This window comes from Schistocerca serialis, chromosome 2 (assembly GCF_023864345.2).
Source record: "Schistocerca serialis cubense isolate TAMUIC-IGC-003099 chromosome 2, iqSchSeri2.2, whole genome shotgun sequence".
Lineage (NCBI taxonomy): Eukaryota > Metazoa > Arthropoda > Insecta > Orthoptera > Acrididae > Schistocerca > Schistocerca serialis.
This window is the reverse complement of record NC_064639.1, coordinates 401,983,452-402,006,632: the sequence shown is the minus strand read 5'-3', so window position 1 is coordinate 402,006,632 and position 23,181 is coordinate 401,983,452. Positions and strand designations below refer to the sequence as shown.

The 23,181-nt window shown below is 39.7% G+C and overlaps 1 protein-coding gene across 7 annotated transcripts in view; it reads left to right on the top strand.

The window, feature by feature from the left end:
- LOC126457238 (ADP-ribosylation factor-like protein 2-binding protein) overlaps nucleotides 1-23,181 on the top strand; it is a 106,373-nt gene that overhangs the window by 66,931 nt on the left and 16,261 nt on the right. For 6 of the 7 annotated variants that reach the window (XM_050093379.1, XM_050093377.1, XM_050093381.1 and 3 more), the window contains exons 2-4: nucleotides 1,073-1,183; nucleotides 1,319-1,425; nucleotides 8,599-8,684. In XM_050093379.1, the coding sequence (XP_049949336.1) occupies nucleotides 1,073-1,183; nucleotides 1,319-1,425; nucleotides 8,599-8,684 (304 nt within the window). Of the gene's footprint in view, nucleotides 1-965; nucleotides 983-1,072; nucleotides 1,184-1,318; nucleotides 1,426-8,598; nucleotides 8,685-23,181 lie in introns of those variants that run through there. The other variant, XM_050093380.1, reaches the window with a different exon arrangement.

The window sequence follows — 23,181 nt, the reverse complement described above, 5'->3', positions numbered from 1 at the left end:
TACACTCCCATTCCTTCTCACTACCTTAGCCAGAGCCCAGTGGATAAGGAGTGAGAGAGGGGAAGGGGGGGGGGGGGGGAGAGAGAGAGAGAGAGAGAGAGAGAGAGAGAGAGAGAGAGAGAGAGAGAGAGAGATCACTGTCAGAGCCTGGCATGGTCCTAGTTTATTTAAGACCAGCCAAGCTACGCTCAGCCTCTGTTCTCTATGTGTGTCGCTACAGCTTTTGTGTGTACATAATTTGTTCCTGTTGAATCATACGTAAATACTCTGTTCAAGTTATTACTGCTTCTGTGGAATAAAGTTGTGTTCTGTCTACTGGTTGTGTTTTACTTATACCTAGTTACAACAGCAACCAAGTCCAGTTTCTATCATTAAATTTTTGAGACCATAGTCTGGATGGTTCCTGGTCTATGTAGGCTTTGAACATTCCATAACCCATAATTTACATTTACAAATTATAAGCTGTTTTTCCTGCGCACATTTCATCTTCCATTGTATCTTTCCATGGCCGATGCAAGTTTGTGTTTCCTAAAATAGACTTTTTTTTATGGGATTAGGTTGTTAGCTCACCTTAATCCAGCTTGGAAAGTGCAATGGCTGTGCTAAGGTAACTGGCCCCAGGTGGAATTCTTCTTGATGTACTATAAACAATTTAAGGGGTAAAGATAACAACTCACTGAATAAAGAATGTGCACTCCCCTGTGCATCTGCTCACACACACACACACACACACACACACACACACACATACACTACTGTAGCTACATTGTATTGTACTTAAATCACACATGAATAATGTAATAATAAATTTAAGAGTGTAAAACATGCTGCAGTGGTGTGGATATGATTACAGCAAAAATTCTGTAGGGAAAAGGCAGAATGAACCATTTCAAATTGGAAATCTGCATTAACTGTCAGTGCTACAGAGTTTAGTAAAAGCTATTGATTGTGGTAATTATTGACTGATGTTAGACCTCTCTAGGTACATATATTTAAGTGACAACATGATGTAGTTTAATGCAACATATGTAATGTTTTGGATTGGTTGCTAACACTATGCACCTTCATTCAGGTGTTCCAGATGATTGTGACACTCTTGAATTTGGTTGTAACGATGACAATATGAAGCCTGAGGACACATTTTTTGATGATGTGATTGGGCATATTGAAGATGTGTTAGTGGGTAATGAATTTTCTGATAGTATTCTCTTGGCTTACAATTGTTTTAATTAATTTTCATGGCTTGTATTTTAGATAGCAGGCATTATGAATATATATGGCACTAGTGTTTTGACAATTTTTGTTTTTAACATTTCAGACCAAGAATTTCAAGACATGCAGAAATCATTCATGGAGAAATATTGGCAGGAATTTCATGAGGGAGAGGAAAACAAGCTATGTTACATGGATATTTTTAAAGAATATGTAAGTAAAATATTTTCTAAGTCTAAAGTCATTTCTGGAATGTTTGTTGGCGAATGAACGCATCTCAATTGAAAGAATATCACAATAAGCAGAAGATATTGTATGAGAGTTTTCTTGTGTTATTAAAGTGAATTAGTTTGCGTACATTTGTGTTGTTTATTTTAAATGCAGTTTGATGTTCTTTGACACACAATTTTCATGCTGGGAAAATGGCAGTTCATGTGATAGTCATTACTGTGCCATTCTTGTTGTACACTGTGCACAGTGACGGAAAGAAATGTAACACATTTATTTAATTTTCATGCCCATCATCCAATTTTGAAAAGAAAATGGTAGAAACAGCCTGTGGTGAGTTTACTTTCTGAAAAGAGAATGTGTTAGGAAACATTTCAATAGCAACTCATCTCATTTGTCCAATGAACCTCTGAGAAGACACATTTTATAATGAAATCTAGGGTAATAACTTTAAAAGGAAGACTGAAGTTTATTGAGTTGGCAAGACTTTGAAACAAATTAAATTGTCCTGTTATTTCTTTCTATAAGGAAACCAGAGAGATTACTAGTTTGGTGGTTAACATGTTGTTCCTGAAGAGCAGCAGCAACTTTTTCAGTAGTTGCAAGGGCAAGAGCCTGGATAATTAAGTGATCTGGCATTGTAACAGCAGCCAACATTACTTTGCTATATTGGTATTGAAAACAAGTAGAAACTACAGCCATTATATTTCCCGAGGACATGCAAGTCTACTGTAGGACTTAATTATGGTGGCATCCGCGTGGGTAAAATATTGTGAAAGTAAAATATTTCCCCAGTCAGATCTCTAAGAGGTGACTGTGCAGGACGAGGTCATCATGAGGAAAGATGAAACTGGTGTTCTTCAAGTTGGAGCACGGGATGTTGGAGACTATAATTGAGTGGGTAATTGGATAGAACAACATTAAAAAGAAAAATTGATAAGCTTAAGTTAAAACAGTTGTAATTAGTGAAATGTGGTTTCAGAAAGAACATGATTTATGGACAGGTGAGCACAGGATTATCGACACAAAATCAAATTGGGGTAATGTCAGAGTAGGACTGACAATAAATAGTAAAAGAGGAGTGTAGATGTGCTATTATGAATTGCATAGTACAAATATCATTGTAGCCAAGATAGTATCAAAATCAGTACCCATCACTATAGTGCAAGTTTATATGCCTACTATCTCCAAACATGATGGAGAAATTGAAAGACTGTATGAACATTTAGTTGTTATGTGGGACTGTTACTCAATAGTTGAGAAAGGGAAAGCAGTAGGAAATAGGCCAAGGGGAAACCACCTCGTAGAATTGTGCACTGAGTGCACTTTAATCATTGGAAATATCTGGTTTAAGAATGTTGGAAGAAGGATGTATATGTCAAAGAGACCTGGAGACACCTGAAGTTATGCATAGATTGTATAATTGCAAGACATAGATTTCTAAACCACATTTAAATTGCAAGAACTTCCAGGGATAAAAGTGGTCCCTGGACATAATTTTTTGGTTATGAACTGCAGATTAAAACTAAGGAAGTTGCAAAAATGAGCATTAAGTAATGATTAATTGAAACTGGGGGAAGGATTACAATAGAAGATGAATAGGTAGCACTGAAATAGTGAAGGCAGTAGAGGATCAAATAGGCAGGAAGACAGAGCCTAGTAGAAAAAGTTGGATAACACTTTAATGTATTAAATTTAATTGATGACAAGGGAAAATATAACAGTGAAACAAGGAAAAAGGGATTACATAAGTCTGAAAAATTACAGCAACAAAAAGTGCAAAACGGCAAAGCAGGAATAGCTAGAGGAGAAACCCAAAGCTGTATAAACATGAATAATTATGGAATAGGTGGATGCAATCTATAGAAAAATTAGAGAGACCTTTGGAGAAAACATTAAAAACTTAAATGGCAAACCATTAGCAAGCAAGGAAGTGGCAGCTGTAAAGTGGAAGGAATGTATAGAAAGGCTGTACAAAGGAAATAAACTGGAAGACATTATTAGCAGAAAGGGATGAGGGAGTAGATGAAGATGAGATGAAATATATGATACTGCGAGAACAATTTGATAGAGTACTGAAAGACTTAAATCAAAACTAGGTCTTATATGCAAGATACACAAAACATATGAAATATCCTCAGTCTTCAGCAAGAATGTGATGATTCCAGATTGCAAAGGATATGAAAGGGAAGCAGTAGTTGAGAAGTGAATTTGACGGGGTTGTAGCCCATCCCCAGTGTTACTCAGTCTGTACATTGAGTAATCTGTGAAGGAAATAAAGGATAAATTCGGAAAGCGAATTAAAGTTCAAAGAGAAGAAATAAAAACTTTAAAGTTTGCCAGTGACACTTTAATTCCGTCAGAGATGATGTAGTGATGCTTGGTCAAGTGTGAATGTGACTGCGAGTCTTCTTTAGCATTAGACCATTTGAATTTACTTGTTCCAACAACTGCCCACGACAAATACTCGAATGTCTTCTCTGATCTTCAGAGGGTTCCTAGAATAAAACAGTAACAACGACCAACGTATAATATATTTATTACACATATGCTCTTGCGTACTTCTCTTTAAATAAGCAGCTGACACCAGTACTTCTGTCTGATCATTCATGTATTAACAAGTACATTCTATGACATGTTTAAAACATGAGTGCTTCCAAAGCAAGTAACAAAACTAGTCAGTTTTTGTTCTGTAAAATTTCGGGAAAACTGCCAGATGTCTGTAACTTGCTGGTACAATATTTCGATGCAAAGTCTTCCGGTGATCTTCAGGTGAATATGACAAGTAGTACACTGAGATCCCCTATTTAAGATCCTTGTGGCATATGCGTGGTGTCTCGGTTCGAATTGCACATGCTTTGCTTGAGTGCATGTGCTTCTGCTGTAAGTCTGTGCACTGCTCTGCACTGCATTGCTCTGCTCTCAAAGCTTGCCTCTTTGATAAGAAAATGATTGTCTTTGCACAGTATGATCTCAGGATGACGCCCATCATGCAGAGCATAAAGTTTTTCTATAATTGGGTCCCATACTGATTTTAACTGGAAACTTTCATCTTGATTCAGACAGTTATATTTCCACTGATTCATTGATGATTGTGTGCCAAAATTTTGATGTACAGGCCACTTTTTTTCTTTTACTGTAGTCCTCTTGTGGCAGGAGGACAGTAGCATTACCTTTATCCAACATAAGTACTACCAATCCATGTCTGCTTGTAAGTTATGGAGGGCTGCTCTCTACAAATGTGAGATGTTGCTCCTCGATGGTGTGGTTCTGATTAGCACACACAAGACTCCTGACAAATTTCTTCTACTGCATCTATTGTAAGACATTTCACAGCCTCTTGAATGGAATTGACCAAATTCACTAGTGGTGGTGAATCTGGTGTAGGAGCAAAATTGAGACCTCTTGCCAATGCAGACTCATGTATAGGTTCCCCCTTCAAGTTGATATTGGACTGTCAAGTAGGAACTTGTTGTCGTACCCTTGTCAAAATTCAGTAAAAATTTGCAGTCTGCCTCATCATAGCCTTTTTGTGGAACCAGTTCGCTTTGGCCCATATCACACCATCATCCAGTCCCACGACAATGATGACAGTCTTGTTGCCATTTCTAACTGCAGATAATACATTTCCTTGGACGCAGAATCCAATTAATGATGACTAAAATGAATCCTTTCTCTTACCAGTGCCATGCTCACTTTGAGTTTAATGTTATGTGTAGTGGTGGTATTAATAAAATACACAATTTTAGCAAACTTCGGTATAATGCTCTCGTCTCTACAGCTTAATGAACTAATGAAAATAACAGTGAACTCGGTAACCTCACTCTTCTTTCGCATAACTTATTGAGTATACAGATACATTGCATCAGCTCCTCCCTGTAGAGCCGCTTGATGTGAAATCTAAAACTTTCCTGGTGTACAGATTGTTCTATAAAATTTCGGGAGAACTGCCAGATGTCTGTAACTTGCTGGTGCGATATTTTGGTGCAGAGTCTTCTGGCCATCTTCAGGTGAATACTGATGAGCAGTACACTGTGCTCCCCTATTTAAGATCCTGCTGGTACATGCATGGTGTTCTAGTTGGCATTGTGCGTGTGTTGCTTGAGCACACGTGCTTCTGCTGTAAATCTGTGCACTGCCCTACGTGCCTCTCGTGGTGAAAGCTCACTTCTGGAATATCAAAACAGTTGCTGTCACATGGTAAGAACGCAAGACAACTTTGATTACACGAATTTTTTCTGTAGTCGTGTCCCATGAAAAATGTAACTGGAAACTGCCGTCTCTACTCGTAATGAATTCAGTCAGTCATGCTTTCACTGATTAACTGATGATTTAGCTCCAGAAGTTTGAGATATGTGCCACAATTTTTGATTCATTGTATTTCATTGAATGATCAGTGGAAATTCAGTGTTCTGTTAAAGACGACTTAGAGCTGCGCAAAGTGGGTGTTTACAGAAGTATGTATGAATGCAGCAAATCTTATACACGGCAAACAATGCATACTCTGAAGTATCGTACAATAAAACATCAGTGGCATACTCACCTTCACCAAGCAGATAAGACCACTATCCCTGAAACTGTATTTCCACTGGTCATTTGATGAAATATAATGATAAAAAAATTGTGGCCGATATGTCAAACTTTTGGAGCTCAGTCATCAATGAATCAGGGGAAATATGACTGTCTCAATCTCTTATGAATTGAGACAGTGGTTTCCATTTAAATTCTGCATGGGACCCGATTATAGAAAAACTTGCTGCTCTGCCTTACCGGGTGAAGACAATCATTTTGATATTGAAGATTCGAGCTGTCACCATGGAGGGCATGCAGAGCAGTGCACAGACTTACAGCAGAAGCACGCGGGCTCAAGCAATGCATGCACAGTGCCAACTAGGACATCACGCATGTGCTGGTGGGACCTTAAATAGGAGAGCTCAGTGTATGGCTCGTCACTATTCACCTGAAGATGGCAGCAGGCCCTGTGGTGAAAGATCATACCAGGAAGCTACAGACGTCCAGCAGTTATGCTGAAATTCTATAGAGCCATCTGTACACTGTGAAAGTTTTAAATTTCACATAGTCATTTCTTTTCTTATCCATCCTCTTGATATTATTGCGTATACATATTCTAACCCAAGAACACTATAACCTATTGCTCGAACAATTCACACAATTTGAAGACAAGGTACAATACAATTAGCAGTACACAAGCAGCCGATGGTGCCTTGCGCTTTGCCCTATATGTTCATTAGTCCCAAGCACATACTTCATGCATAAACAATGAAACAATGCCCTCCTCTTCCTCTCCGAAGAAGTTAGCACTGCGCTTATGTCCATTTCTTCTGTGGTCTATGCAAGTTGTTGAGTCATGCAACGTGCTGCCACCAGTGTGTAAGGTCAGAAGTGGCGTGATTGTGAACAGGTGCGGCACCTGCTGCCCCTCCCCTCCCTTTGTGAGAGGTGAGAGACCATATGGTAAGACAGGCAACGCAAGCGTAGATGCACTTCCTTGTCTGAATCCCACCACAGAAAAGGAGGTCGCAGCAAAGGCAGTGGAACAGGTAGCACTGGCTGGCGATGGAGGCAGCAGTGACAAATGTGTTGGCTGCAACAGTGCAGGAGTGGGGGTCTGACTGTAGCTCCCAACAGCTGAAGGGTCCACCCACAGCAGAGGAGACCATCGTGAAAAAGTTAGCAGCAACATGTTAAGTGGTGTGATTAAACATGCTTTGCTTCAGTGTTCACGTGAAGAATACTTAATTTCCTTATTTGATCTTCGAATTGTTCCAGACAATATGTTCTTTCATGCTTCTGTTTCAATAAGTAGCTGTCACAAATATTTCTTTCTTCTTCTTTAATTAATTGTGGTGACCTCTTTTGAATGTCTAAAGGGATAGAGCGATGCATGGAAATATTGTTTGTGAATTTAGAAACTGCTACATGTTTTCTTTTAAGAGAAAGGTGGAAAATTGCAGTGCCTTTGTACCAAATTAACAGTGAGGATTTGTGAGCATACCTCTTATGGCAGTGATTGTTGGTCAGATGTTGAATTCAAATAAATTTTCAATGTCTTTGGGAAGATTGTAATTACAGGTCTGAGAAAAGTTGAGTTGCAGATTCTCCAGTGTCATTTTACAGATGTTCTTCCATCGTTGCATGGGATGCACTCATGTGATCAATAATTACAATTCTCCTGCACATATTAATAAAACATAATAAAACACAATAGAATACTCCAGCAGAAATTTTGCACCGTGCATTCCATATTATGACATTGACATTATACTGAATTGATATTCCATGTGTGAGTTGCTGCAGAGATGGCATAACACGGACATTGGGCAGTGCTCTGATGATGATGTCAGCTATGAAGTGCTTAAAGTGTGTGCATCAGGTTGTAATAAAATAAAAGCAACCTGAAGAGGAAAGTAAATACACACACAAACAGGAAACAACAAACAGCAGGACAAATAGTGAAGAAGCCATTTGAAAGAAGTGGCTGTAGCACCAGATAATTAAGAAAAGCAGAAAACATTGTCAGATTTGAATGAGCAAAGGTAACAAAGCTATCACCATTTCTGAGAAATGCAAAAAGACTGCAATGAAAAATGTTCATAAAAAGTGTCAATAATATGCTTTAAGTTTGCTTTCGATGTTTAAAAACAAATAAGTGAAATAAATGGATAAATATTAGAAACTTTGGAAGTAGGTTACATTCCAGGATAGACAAGCAATATTTGTCTGTCAAAAGCATTAATCTACTAATAGTATTAGAATTCTGACATAAGGCATTGTTAAAAATGTGTATATGCCATATAAATGAATGGAAAAAATATAGGTCCTGTATTAAACCAAGTGGATTTTTAAGTCAAATCTCTTTTGTGGCCAAATTATCCCTTCCTGTAGTTCTGGTATTTACTGCTCTCCCCCTCCCCCACCCCGACCACCACACTGCGCGTGACCCCCCTCCTCCTTCTACAAATGTGAAGCAAATCTGATTATGGAATGAGCAGTCTAACCCGGGTAAAATTTATTGGTGTTGTGTATAATGTATTTAGTTGATAATGCCATATCATTATTATTTGTGGCAGTACAAATTATGTTCAGAAGTGTTACTCATGTTCCCAAATTTAAAATATATTATTTTTGTTTGAACAGGGAGACTTGATTGAAAATCATATCGAGAACTATTTGGCCAACAGGATACCACATTTTTCCATGCAAAATTTTATTGAAGAGTTGCAGTAAGTAGCTTTCAATTTTTTAAAGAGATATTTTGAAAAAATAAAATGCAAATGATTATTGTAGTGAAATAGATTGTTATTTAATTCCTATTCTTGCCGTTTAAGTAATGGCTGCAGTCACTTAATGCAGGAGCACACTTTGAATGATCCTGTTTCTGTCAGATAATAATAATAATAATAATAATAATAATAATAATACTCATCATATAGTAGAGATGCTGAGTCGCAGGTGGGCACTGGGCACATCCAAAAAAGACTGTCCATGTGCGTGCCCCCCCCCCCCCTCCACACACACACACACACACACACACACACACACACACACACACACACTCTCTCTCTCTCTCAACAAACCCCCCCCCCCCCCACACACACACACACACATTCATGCAAACACAACTCACACAGAGTCATGTATGTGCGAGTTGTGTGTGTGTGTGTGTGTGTGTGTGTGTGTGTGTGTGTGGGTGTGGGTGTGGGTGTGTTGTCTATTTTTGAAGGCCTTGCTGACCGAAAGCTTACTTGTGACAGGCTTTTTGTTGTACCTGTCTGTGACTCAGCATCTCCGCTGTATGGTGCGTAGCAACTTTCCTTTTCATAACATTGTTACATTCTATCCGGGATTTTCCATTGTTTCAAATAATAATAATAATAATAATAATAATAATAATGTAACTCTTTGGATGTCCCCAGCTTGTATTATGAGAAAAAGGTTTTGGGCAAATAACCAAATTTTTGTGACAGGCATGTACAGTGCTTTAACTGCGAAGTTTTCATAATCAAGTACTTGATGAGCTAAAGCAAAGAGGGTGTAATGCTCTCCCTGACACTTGCAAACAGTATTCCACAGCGGTGGGTATATTGATAAACAGATTCAGCACTGGTTCTGACCTGTACCAGTGGACTTTGGGAACACAACCTGAGATGAGGCAGAGAAACTGTAGTGTCCTGTGGCCAGCAGGAAAGAACTAACAGTCAATTTGACCACACTTTATTATAATTAAAGAAAAACATCTTCTTGACTTACACTAAGTTTTAAACACAAGAACAACAAGAAAAACCCACAACTCTTGTAGTGGCAAACCAGATAAGGAAACAAGACAGTGGAAGAAAACACTGACCAAAATCTACTCTACCAATTACAAAATACAATGTGTTGTTGTCGTTGTTGTGGTCTTCAGTCCTGAGACTGGTTTGACGCAGCTCTCCATGCTATTCTATCCTGTGCAAGCTTTTTCGTCTCCCAGTACCTACTGCAACCTACATCCTTCTGAATCTGCTTAGTGTATTCATCTCTTGGTCTCCCTCTACGATTTTTACCCTCCACGCTGCCCTCCAATACTAAATTGGTGATCCCTTGATGCCTCAGAACATGTCCTACCAACCGATCCCTTCTTGTGGTCAAGTCGTGCCACAAACTTCTCTTCTCCCCAATCCTATTCAATACTTCCTCATTAGTTATGTGATCTACCCATCTAATCTTCAGCATTCTTCTGTAGCACCACATTTCGAAAGCTTCTATTCTCTTCTTGTCCAAACTATTTATCGTCCATGTTTCACTTCCATACATGGCTACACTCCATACAAATACTTTCAGAAACGACTTCCTGACACGTAAATCTATACTCGATGTTAATAAATTTCTCTTCTTCAGAAATGCTTTCCTTGCCATTGCCAGTCTACATTTTATATCCTCTCTACTTCGACCATCATCAGTTATTTTGCTCCCCAAATAGCAATCCTTCTGAATCTGCTTAGTGTATTCATCTCTTGGTCTCCCTCTACGATTTTTACCCTCCACGCTGCCCTCCAATACTAAATTGGTGATCCCTTGATGCCTCAGAACATGTCCTACCAACCGATCCCTTCTTGTGGTCAAGTTGTGCCACAAACTTCTCTTCTCCCCAATCCTGTTCAATACTTCCTCATTAGTTATGTGATCTACCCATCTAATCTTCAGCATTCTTCTGTAGCACCACATTTCGAAAGCTTCTATTCTCTTCTTGTCCAAACTATTTATCGTCCATGTTTCACTTCCATACATGGCTACACTCCATACGAATACTTTCAGAAATGACTTCCTGACACTTAAATCAATACTGGATGTTAACAAATTTCTCTTCTTCAGAAAAAATACAACGTGCTACTACAAAATCAAATAGGGGTAATGCAGGAGTAGGTTTAATAATGGATAAAAAAAATAGGACTTCGGGTAAGCTACTACAAACAACATAGTGAACGCATTATTGTGGCCAAGATAGACATGAAGCCCACGCCTACGGCAATAGTACAAGTTTATTCGCCAACTGGCTCTGCAGATGATGAAGAAATGTATGATGAGATAAAAGAAATTATTCAGATAGTGAAGGGAGACGAAAATATAATAGTCATGGGTGACTGGAATTCGACAGTAGGAAAAGGAAGAGACGGAAAAGTAGTAGGTGAATTTGGATTGGGGTTAAAAAATGAAAGAGGAAGCCGCTTGGTAGAATTGTGCAAAGAGCATAACTTAATCATAGCTAACACTTGGTTCAAGAATCATAAAAGAAGGTTGTATACATGGAAGAAGCCTGGAGATACTGACAGGTTTCAGATAGATTATATAATGGTAAGACAGAGATTTAGGAACCAGGTTTTAAATCGTAAAACATTTCCAGGCGCAGATGTGAACTCTGACCACAATCTATTGGTTATGAACTGTAGATTAAAACTGAAGAAACTGCAAAAAGGTGGGAATTTAAGGAGATGGGATCTGGATAAACTGACAGAACCAGAGGTTGTAGGGAGCTTCAGGGAGAACATTAGGGAATTATTGACAGGAATGGGGGAAAGAAATACAGTAGAAGAAGAATGGGTAGCTTTGAGAGATGAAATAGTGAAGGTAGCAAAGGACCAAGTAGGTAAAAAGATGAAGGCTAGTAGAAATCCTTGGGTAACAGAAGAGATATTGAATTTAATTGATGAATGGAGAAAATATAAATGAATTAGGCAAAAAGGAATACAAACGTCTCAAAAATAAGATCGAAAAAAAGTGCAAAATGGCTAAGCAGGCGTGGCTAGAGGACAAATGTAAGGATGTAGAGACTTATCTCACTAGGGGTAAGATAGATACTGCCTACAGGAAAATTAAAGAGACCTTTGGAGAAAAGAGAACCACTTGTACGAATATCAAGAGCTCAGATGGAAACCCCGTTGTAAGCAAAGAAGGGAAAGCGGAAAGGTGGAAGGAGTATATAGAGGGTCTATACAAGGGTGATGTACTTGAGGGCAATATAATGGAAATGGAGGAGGATGTAGATTAAGATGAAATGGGAGATATGATACTGCATGATGAGTTTGACAGAGCACTGAAAGACGCAAGTCGAAACAAGGCTCCGGGAGTAGACAACATTCCATTAGAACTACTGACAGCCTTGGGAGAGCCAGTCCTGACAAAACTCTACCATCTGGTGAGCAAAATGTATGAGACAGGCGGAATACCCTCAGACTTCAAGAAGAATATAATAATTCCAATCCCAAAGAAAGCAGGTGTTGACAGATGTGAAAATTACCTAACTATCAGTTTAATAAGTCAGGGCTGCAAAATACTAACATGAATTCTTTACAGACGAATGGAGAAACTGGTAGAAGCCGACCTCAGGGAAGATCAGTTTGGATTCCGTAGAAATATGGGAACACGTGAGGCAATACTAACCCTACGACTTATCTTAGAAGCTAGATTAAGAAAAGGAGAACCTACGTTTCTAGCATTTGTAGACTTAGAGAAAGCTTTTTACAATGTTGACTGGAATACTCTCTTTCAAATTCTGAAGGTGGCAGGGGTAAAATACAGGGAGCAAAAGGCTATTTACAATTTGTACAGAAACCAGATGGCAGTTATAAGAGTCGAGGGGCATGAAAGGGAAGCAGTGGTTGGCAAGGGAGTGAGACAGGGTTGTAGCCTCTCCCCAATGTTATTCAATCTGTATATTGAGCAAGCAATAAAGGAAACAAAAGAAAAATTGGTAGTGGGTATTTAAATCAATGGAGAAGAAATAAAAACTTTAATGTTCGCCGATGACATTGTAATTCTGTCAGAGACAGCAAAGGACTTGGAAGAGCAGTTGAACAGAATGGATAGTGTCTTGAAAGGAGGATGTAAGATGAACATCAACAAAAGCAAAACGAGGATAATGGAATGTAGTCAAATTAAGTCGGGTGATGCTGAGGGAATTAGATTAGGAAATGAGACACTTAAAGTAGTATTGGAGGGCAACGTGGAGGGTAAAAATCGTAGAGGGAGACCTAGAGATGAATACACTAAGCAGATTCAGAGGGATGTAGGCCGCGGTATGTACTGGGAGATGAAGAAGCTTGCAGAGGATAGAGTAGCATGGAGACCTGCATCAGACCAGTCTCAGAACTGAAGACCACAACAACACAACTACGGTGCTATAGCGAGTGTATACAATGCTAGGGCTGGCACCCTTTCAGCACAGTGGAACATAGACGATATTCTCCACCCCATTTTGTTGTCCTTCATGGCAAGCCATCCTGGGCTTACATTTCAATAAGATAATGCCTGCCGGCACACAGCAATAGTTTCTACTGCTTTTCTTGGTGCTTGCCAAACCCTACCTTGGCCAGCAAGATCACCAGATCTCTCCTCAATTGAGAATGTTTGGAGCATTATGGGTAGGGCCCTCCAACCATCTTGGAATTTTGATGGTCTAATGCACTACTTGTACAGAATTTGGCTCAACGTGCCTCAGGAGGACATCCAACAACTCTGTCAATCAATGACAAGCTGAATAATTGCTTGCGTAAGTGTCAGAGATGGACCAACACATTGCTGACTTGCTCAGTTTGCAAATCTCTTTCTCTTGAATAAATCATCCAATTTTTTCTGAAACTGTAATAATTTGTTTGTTTGTGTATGTACATCATATCTAATGATTCCTGTCCCGTTCAGATAATTCCTTTGCAGTGCATCCTTTTTTTTATTTCTAGCATTCTTTTTCATTGTGGCTGTCTGTGACTAAGTGGCTCCTCTATGCAGTGAGTAGCAATTTATTCTTTCCATATTATTATTCCACCTTGGACTTTTCATTGTTTGATTTTGCCTGTTGGCTTCCCTTCCATCCCACAACCCAGTGTTGTTTCCCTTTGTTGTAATCCTCTATCATATTACATTGCTCAAGGTCCATTCTTTTCTTTGTGTACTATCCTATGTCATCTGCTGAACTGAACAGGCTCTGACTTATGAACATGCTCTGAATGTTTTTGCATGTTTTTTACATGATGTAATGAACTCACATAATCCAACTACACCTGCTCCCTCTCCCTTCACACCTATACACCCATCCACACCTATACACCCATGCACCTGCCCCCCCCCCCCCCCCCCCCATATTACCATCACTTATTTTTTCACTTTGATCTCATCCTGCTTTCAAGTTGATTTTATTTCAGTATCATTTTTCTCTGTAGGTCCTACTTATTCTGTGTTTTATGATTTTTTACTATACTTAATCCATTTTGTCATTTTGTGCTTTTTCCCATGTGTATTTACTTAATTTTATGTATCTTTTACTTTTTTCACCTGCACTATGGATTCCTGCTCCATCGATCTGTGTCAATACAGAAAAATTTCCTTATCGCAAGCGATAACCCAGTACTGTTCCTTCATTGAGCCTAGCTCACAAAACCCTTTTGAATGGTCTGAACATCAAATTACTCATATCCAGATGCAACTCCTCCTTCCACAAAGACCTCTATCTATTCAATTTCTGTTAGTCTATAGCCCTCACCAGTCTAGGCCTGCAAAACCATATCAATCAGGTCTAAACCTCCTAGCACTACCTCCTATCCGCCTGCAAAATTTTCCTGCTCTACAATGCCAAATTCCAGAATCCCATCTCCCAGACTGAATCATTTACCCTCCAAGAACTAGAGCTGCACGTACAAAGAACCAAACGAAACTGTCCAATCTGCTCATGTCATACTCCTGTTTTGGACAATCACTGTCTGCCACCACAAGAGCCACCATCAAACTTTTCTGATACCGTCATAGCTGCCAAACTCTGGCTTGCAGACCTACTAAGTTTACCACATCCTCAGAAACTCCACCTTACACCATCCAGAGCTTAAACAGGCCTGCAACACAGTCAAGAACCTGTCCTCCAAAAGCCTCAGTCGTACAAAGTATCAGTCCTTACCAAAGGCCCTACCTTTCATCCCACTCCCAAATTCAGTCATAGACCTTCTGACCTTCTCCCAGTCCCTACAGTGGAAACACTTTTTTGGCACTAAGTATACCAATCAGACTCAATTCAAAACCAATATTGAACCCTACCTGACCCCAAATCTCTCAACATGGAAACCACTCTTATATCACCAGAAATAACCACAGCCCACCATTTAAAACCTGATCCTGACCCTAGTCCTACCTGCCTACAAAGCTCCACCACTGTCGTTAAGAACTGCAGGGATTACCTGGCAGAGGGACTCCACCAGCTGCCAAATATGTCCATTTACAAGCCCTGCCACAGTGACTCCATTCCAGAATTTCAGCAGTATCTCCAGTCTCTTCTTAAATCCTTAGGTAATCTCAGAAGCTCTCCTCTCAATCTCTGTCTCTCCTCACCCTCACCACTCCTACCTTATCGTGCTTCCAAAAGTTCAGAAACCCAACCACCCAAGATGCACCATTGTAGCTGCTTACTGTGCTCCGGCAGTGAGTGCTCTGCCTATTACCCGTAACCTACCCTCCTGTATCAAAGATAGCAACCTTGTCACCACCAGTTCTCCAGTGTTCCTCCTCCTCCTTTCCAGCCCAGCAATCTCTTCATTACTTTCAATCCCACACACCTCTACATTAACATTGCCAATGCCAATAGCCTTGCTGTTAATGAGCATTACTTGTCCCAACTCACTGCAAACCAACCACCTCCTTTATGACCACAGTCATTAATTATGTTGTCACTGGTAATTACTTCTCACCTTTGAAGACATCACCTCCAAAAAAACCCATGGTACAGGAATGGGTTCATGTATTGCACCATCCTATGCTAACCTATTCATGGGCCATCTAAAGGAATCCCTAACCACCCAGAGACCTAAACCTCATAACCCCAAAGCCCATCACTCCATTCAGATTCTTTGATAACATCTTCATGCTCTGCTGATCCTCCTCAGCTCAACAGGCAACCTTCCTTGATGTTGGCCTCCCCCTCAAGGATGGCCACATCAGTTCCTCCATCTACATCAAACCCACCAACCACCTACAAAACCTCTACTTCGACAGCTGTCACCCATTCCACTCCCAACTCCCTTCCATATAGCTTAGGCACCGTGGTTGTTGCATCTGTAGTGACGAGGCATCAAATTATGCCAACAGTCTCACTGCGCCCTTCACAGACTGACGTTACCCTTCCAACCTTGTCTAGAAACAGAGCTCTCATTCCATGTCTCGCCAGTCACAGGCCATCCCCTGCATATTCCCAGTCCAGCCAGAAAAGAGCGCTCCTTGACTCAGTACTACCCAGGACAGGAGCAACTCTATAACATTATCCTCCAGGGTTTTTACTATCTCTTGTTGTTGTTGTTGTGGTCTTCAGTCCTGAGACTGGTTTGATGCAGCTCTCCATGCTACTCTATCCTGTGCAAGCTTCTTCATCTCCCAGTACCTACTGCAACATACATCCTTCTGAATCTGCTTAGTGTATTCATCTCTTGGTCTCCCTCTATGATTTTTACCCTCCACACTGCCCTCCAATGCTAAATTTGTGATCCCCTGATGCCTCAGAACATGTCCTACCAACCGATCCCTTCTTCTTGTCAAGTTGTGCCACAAACTCCTCTTCTCCCCAATTCTATTCAATACCTCCTCATTAATTATGTGATCTACCCATCTAATATTCAGCATTCTTCTGTAGCACCACATTTCGAAAGCTTCTATTCTCTTCTTGTCCAAACTATTTATCGTCCATGTTTCACTTCCATACATGGCTACACTCCGAACAAATACTTTCAGAAACGACTTCCTGACACTTATATCTATACTCGATGTTTACAAATTTCTCTTCTTCAGAAATGCTTTCCTTGCCATTTATAGTCTACATTTTATATCCTCTCTACTTCGACCATCATCAGTTATTTTGCTCGCCAAATAGCAAAACTCCTTTACTACTTTAAGTGTGCCATTTCCTAATCTAATTCCCTCAGCATCACCCGACTTAATTCGACTACATTCCATTATCCTCGTTTTGCTTTTGTTGATGTTCATCTTACATCCTTCTTTCAAGACACTATCCATTCCGTTCAACTACTCTTCCAAGTCCTTTGCTGTCTCTGACAGAATTACAATGTAATCGGCAAACCTCAAAGTTTTTATTTCTTCTCCATGGGTTTTAATACCTACACCAAATTTTTCTTTTGTTTCCTTTACTGCTTGCTCAATATACAGATTGAACAACATTGGGGAGAGGCTACAACCCTGTCTCACTCCCTTCCCAACCACTGCTTCCCTTTCATGTCCCTCGACTCTTATAACTGCCATCTGGTTTCTGTACAAATTGTAAATAGCCTTTCGCTCCCTGTATTTTACCCCTGCCACCTTTAGAATGTGAAAGAGAGTATTCCAGTCAACATTGTAAAAAGCTTTCTCTAAGTCTACAAATGCTAGAAATGTAGGTTTGCCTTTCCTTAATCTTTCTTCTAAGATAAGTCGTAAGGTCAGTATTCCCACACGTGTTCCAACATTTCTACGGAATCCAAACTGATCTTCCCCAAGGTCGGCTTCTACCAGTTTTTCCATTCGTCTGTAAAGAATTCGCGTTAGTATTTTTCACCCGTGACGTATTAAACTGATAGTTAGATAATTTTCGCATCTGTCAACACCTGCTTTCTTTGAGATTGGAATTATTATATTCTTATTGAAATCTGAGGGTATTTTGCCTGTCTCATACATCTTGCTCACCAGATGGTAGAGTTTTGTCAGGACTGGCTCTCCCGAGGCCGTCAGTAGTTCTAATGGAATGTTGTCTACTCCCGGGGCCTTGTTTCGACTTAGGTCTTTCAGAGCTCTGTCAAACTCTTCACGCAGTATCATATCTCCCATTTCAGCTTCGTCTACATCCTCTTCCATTTCTATAAAATTGTCCTCAAGTACATCGCCCTTATATAGATCCTCTATATACTCCTTCCACCTTTCTGCTTTCCCTTCTTTGCTTAGAACTGGGTTTCCATCTGAGCTCTTGATATTCGTACAAGTGGTTCTCTTTTCTCCAAAGGTCTCTTTAATTTTCCTGTAGGCAGTATCTATCTTGCCCCTAATGAGATAAGCCTCTACATCCTTACGCTTGTCCTCTAGCCATCCCTGCTTAGCCATTTTGCATTTCCTGTTGATCTCATTTTTGAGACTTTTGCATTCCTTTTTGCCTGTTTCATTTACTGCATTTTTATATTTTCTCCTTTCATCAATTAAATTCAATATTTCTTCTGTTACCCAAGGATTTCTACTAGCCCTTGTCTTTTTAGCTACTTGATCCTCTGCTGCCTTCACTACTTCATCCCTCAGAGCTACCCATTCTTCTTCTATTGTATTTCTTTCCCCCATTCCTGTCAATTGCTCCCTTATGCTATCTCTTATCCTGCCCTAAAATGAGGATACCCTCCCACAGTGGTATTTCACCATCCACTCAACCTACGTAATATTCTTACCTGTCCGTATTCCAGTCCATATCCCAGTCTCTTGCCTCAAGGCTCGTATCCCTGTAATAGACCCAGATGCAAGACCTATCCCACACATCCTCTCACTACCATGTACTCCAGTTCTGTCACTGACATCTTCTACCCCATCAAAGGCAGGGCCCCCTGTGAAAGTATCCAAGTGATACACAAAGTTAGCTGCATCTACTGTGCTGCATTCTACATCGGAATGACAAATAATAAGCTGGTTGTCCTCATGAATAGCCACTGCCATATGGAGGCCAAGAGACAGCTGCACATGCTGCCCAATGCGGTACGCTTCACTTTAACTACTGCTGCACAGCCTTTGCCGTCTGAATTCTTCGTACCAACAACATTTTTTTCTGAATAGTGCATGTAAGAACTACCTGTACAACATATCCTTCATTCTCATAACACCCCCCCCCCCCCCCACCCAGCTTCAATCTTCTGTAGTCCCTGTCTCCCTCTACCCATCTATCCCTTCTTCTTCCACTCCATTACTACATATGCCTTCTATCCTACCTATACACCTACACAGTCTTTTCCTCTTCTGAACTTCTCCCTTTCTCTACTCCTCTTCTCTCACTTCCACCCCCCCCCCTCCCCCACCCCCTGCCCGCCCAAAGCACATTCTCCTGATGCTGTACCTAGCAGCCCTGCCATGTTTCTGCAAAGTCTCACAGGCTGCACTAACATCTTCTGCCAACTCTTCTCTGCTACCCATCCCTCTCCTTGCCTCACACCTCTTCCATACCCCCATACGTACCCCAGCTAGATATCTGAAATTAGGCCTTAGGGCCCAGAGACAGTGGATGCATGTGTGTTAGACATTGTTGTTTGCATTTGCACGTGATTTCTGTTTCTGAAGAAGGGCTTTGTCCTAGAACTGAAATATTTCCAGCACTCTTTCCTGTTGTGCCTGTCTGTGACTCAATGCTTCCTGTTTTATGTCTTTAACACTATGTGCAATAATACCGTGTGTTCTGGCATACACTAAATAAAATGAGAACTAATTAATTGGTTTGTGACCTTTACTAAGTTAGGTTAAAGGTAGAAAAGACTGAAAGAATTGGTTTTCAAATCCTTGCAAAACATCATTTGCATTTTCTTACAAATAAGATTCAGTCATGTCATACAGACCTTTCTACTCAATACCGAGATAAAATTCTGAAAATTCCTTTCGCTCATTCCCAGTTAAGGTTTATCAGCATAATTCATTTTAGCCATTTTACATTTCTCTCCCTTTGTTAGATCTTTATTTTTTTCTCTGGCCTGTACACTTGAATCACTGATTTCAGAAACATCACTTGTCTACAGAGACTGCTTTTTAGTAAAATGCACAGAACATTTTAATTTCACACATTGATCTTTAACAGCAAAAACATAGTGCTCAATCTCAATGGTTTTTTTGTATTTTTTGGTGCAATTACAGAGATCTTGCTTGAAGGGAAGTATTTCTTTTTTAATGTTGAAATGTCAGGACAACTGTTGTTTCTAAAATACATACTAATTTCTAAGGAAAACAAAGCAATTATTTAATACAGAAATCATTAAATTATTGGTGTGTCTTTAATATTGGTGTAGTATGAGATTTATATTATTCAATAATACACAACAGAAGGAAAATTGTGTGTGATTTGCATGGTTTTTCAATTTGTAGCTTTTAAAGGAAATGGATAGGTTAAAGTTAGTTATAGTGGGAATTAGTGAAATTCTGTGACAGGAGGAACAAGACTTCTGGTCAAGTGAATACAGGGTTATAAATACAAAATCAAATAAGGGTAATGCAGGAGTAGGTTTAATAATGAATAAAAAAAATAGTAGTGCTGGTAAGCTACTACAAACAGTGTAGTGAATGCATTATTGCAGCCAAGATAGACACAAAGCCCATGCCTACCACAGTAGTACAAGTTTATATGCCAACTTGTTCCGCAGATGACGAAGAGATTGAAGAAATGTATGATGAGATAAAAGAAATTATTCAGAGATTTAGGAACCAGGTTTCAAATTGTAAGACATTTCGAGGGGCAGACGTGGAATCTGAACACAGTTTATTGGTTATGAACTGAATAGTAAAACTGAAGAAACTGCAAAAAGATGGGATTTAAGGAGATGGGATCTGAATAAACTGAAAGAACCAGAGGTTGTAGAGAGTTTCAGAGGGAGCATTAGGAACAACTGAAAGGAACGGGGGAAAGAAAGACAGCCGAAGAAGAATGGGTAGAGAGATAAAATAGTGGAGGCAGCAGAGGATCAAGAGGTAAAAAGACAAGGGCTAGTAGAAATCCTTGGGTAACAGAAGAGATATTGTATTTAATTAACAAAAGAAGAAAATATAAAAATGCAGTAAATGAAGCAGGCAAAAAGGAATACATACGTCTCAAAAATGAGATCGACAGGAAGTGCAGAATGGCTAAGCAAGGATGGCTAGAGGACAAATGTAAGGATGTAGAGGCTTATCTCACTAGGGGTAAGATAGATACTGCCTACAGTAAAATTAAAGAGACCTTTGGAGAAAAGACTACTTGTACGAATGTCAACAGCTCTAAGCAAAGAAGGGAAAGCAGAGAGGTGGAAGGTGTATAGAGGGTTTATACCAGGGCAATGTATATGAGAGCAATATTATGAAAATGGAAGAGGACATAGGTGAAGATGAAAAGGGAGATACTGCATGAAGAATTTGATAGAGCACTGAAAGACCTAAGTTGAAACAATGCCCTGGGAGTAGACAACATTACAGTAGAACTACTGATAGCCTTGGGAAAGCCAGGCCTGACAAGACTACCATCTGGTGAGCTAGATGTATAAGACAGGTGAAATACCCTCAGACTTCAAGAAGAATATAATAATTCCAATCCCAAAGAAAGCAGGTGCTGACAGGTGTGAAAATTACTGAACTATCAGTTTAATAAGTTATGGCTGCAAAATTCTAACACGAATTCTGTACAGACGAATGGAAAAACTGGTAGAAGCTGACCTCGGGGAAGATCAGTTTGGATTCTGTAGAAATGGTAGAACATGTGAGGCAGTACTGTACTTACGACTTATTGTAGAAGGTAGATTGAGGAAACGCAAACCTATGTTTCTAACATTTGTAGACTTAAGGGAAAGCTTTTGTCAATGTTGACTGGAATACTCTCTTTCAAATTCCAAAGGTGGCAGGGGTCAAATACAGGGAGTGAAAGGCTATCTACAATTTGTACAGAAACCAGATGGCAGTTATAAGAGCTGAGGGGCCTGAAAGGGAAGCAGTGGTTGGGAAGGGAGTAAGACAGGGTTGTAGCCTAACCCCAATGTTATTCAATCTGTATATTGAGCAAGCAGTAAGGTAAACAAAAGAAAAATTTTGATTCGGAATTAAAATTCGTGGAAAAGAAATAAAAACTTTGATGTTTGCCAATGACAATGTAATTCTGTCAGAGACAGTAAAGGACCTGGAAGAGCAGTTGAATGGAATGGACAGTGTCTTCAAAGGAGGCTATAAGATAAACATCAACAATAGCAAAACGAGGATAATGGAATGCAGTCGAATTAAATCAGGTATGCTGAGGGAATTAGATTAGGAAATGAGACACGTAATGCAATAGATGAGTTTTGCTATTTGTGGAGCAAAATAACTGATGATGGTCGAAGTACAGAGGATATAAAATGTAGACTGGCAATGACAAGGAAAGCGTTTCTGAAGGAGAGGAATTTATTAACATCGAGTAGAGATCTAAGTGTCAGAAAGTCTTTCCTGAAAGTATTAGTATGGAGTGTAGCCATGTATGCAAGTGAAACATGGACGATAAATAGTTTAGAGAAGAAGAGAATAGAAGCTTTCGGAATGTGGTGGTACAGAAGAATGCTGAAGATTAGATGGATAGATCATTTAACTAATGAAGAGGTACTGAATAGAATTGGGGAGAAGAGGAATTTGTGGTACAATTTGACTAGAAGAAGGGACCGGTTGGTAGGAGATGTTCTGAATTATTGAGGGATCACCAATTTAGTATTTGAGGTCAGGGTGGAGGGTAAAAATCGCAGAGAGAGGCCAAGAGATGAATACACTAAGCAGATTCAGAAGGATGAAGGTTGCAGTAGTTACTTGAAGATGAAGAAGCTTGCTCAGGATAGAGTAGCATGGAGAGCTGCATCAAACCTGTCTCTGGACTGTAGACCACAAGAACAACTTTTAACTTTATGAACTTTATAATCCAAGGTGGAAAATGTGCAATGCAGGACTATGAATATATGCCTTTACAGTAACAGTACAAGGAGTGTTACTTTTGTATTCACATTCAAAGAATTCAGAAACTACAAATGATTTCTACTGGCTTTCTTCAGAGAGAGGGTGTTCTTTTTGTGAAATCTAGGCCTCCAGTTCGTAAATGCGAGAATACCACTTGTTGAAACAAGCTTCATTTGGAACTCATTAACTTTTGAACTTGAATTTTCAGTCAGTTAAACGAATTACTTCATGTGACACCTTGTACATTGAACGGATTTTTCTTTTCACTGCCATGAAGTCCCTATTGCAGGGCAAAAATGAATGTCCACATGTAGGGAAATAATGATTAATAGTGAGGAATTGCTCTGAGACAGCCAGAGGCATGAAAAACCTTATGATAGCATGATTCCTTTTTTTTTCCTGGGACACCCATCTGAAAAGACATGCAAATGTTTAATGGCTTTTGGGACGTTGTTTGTGATGAGATCTAATAAGAATGAACAAATCTCATTGGGGGTCTTCTTTGCTGTTCCTTCATGGTAAACGTAGGATTTTGATTCACCAGCTTCTGGTGCT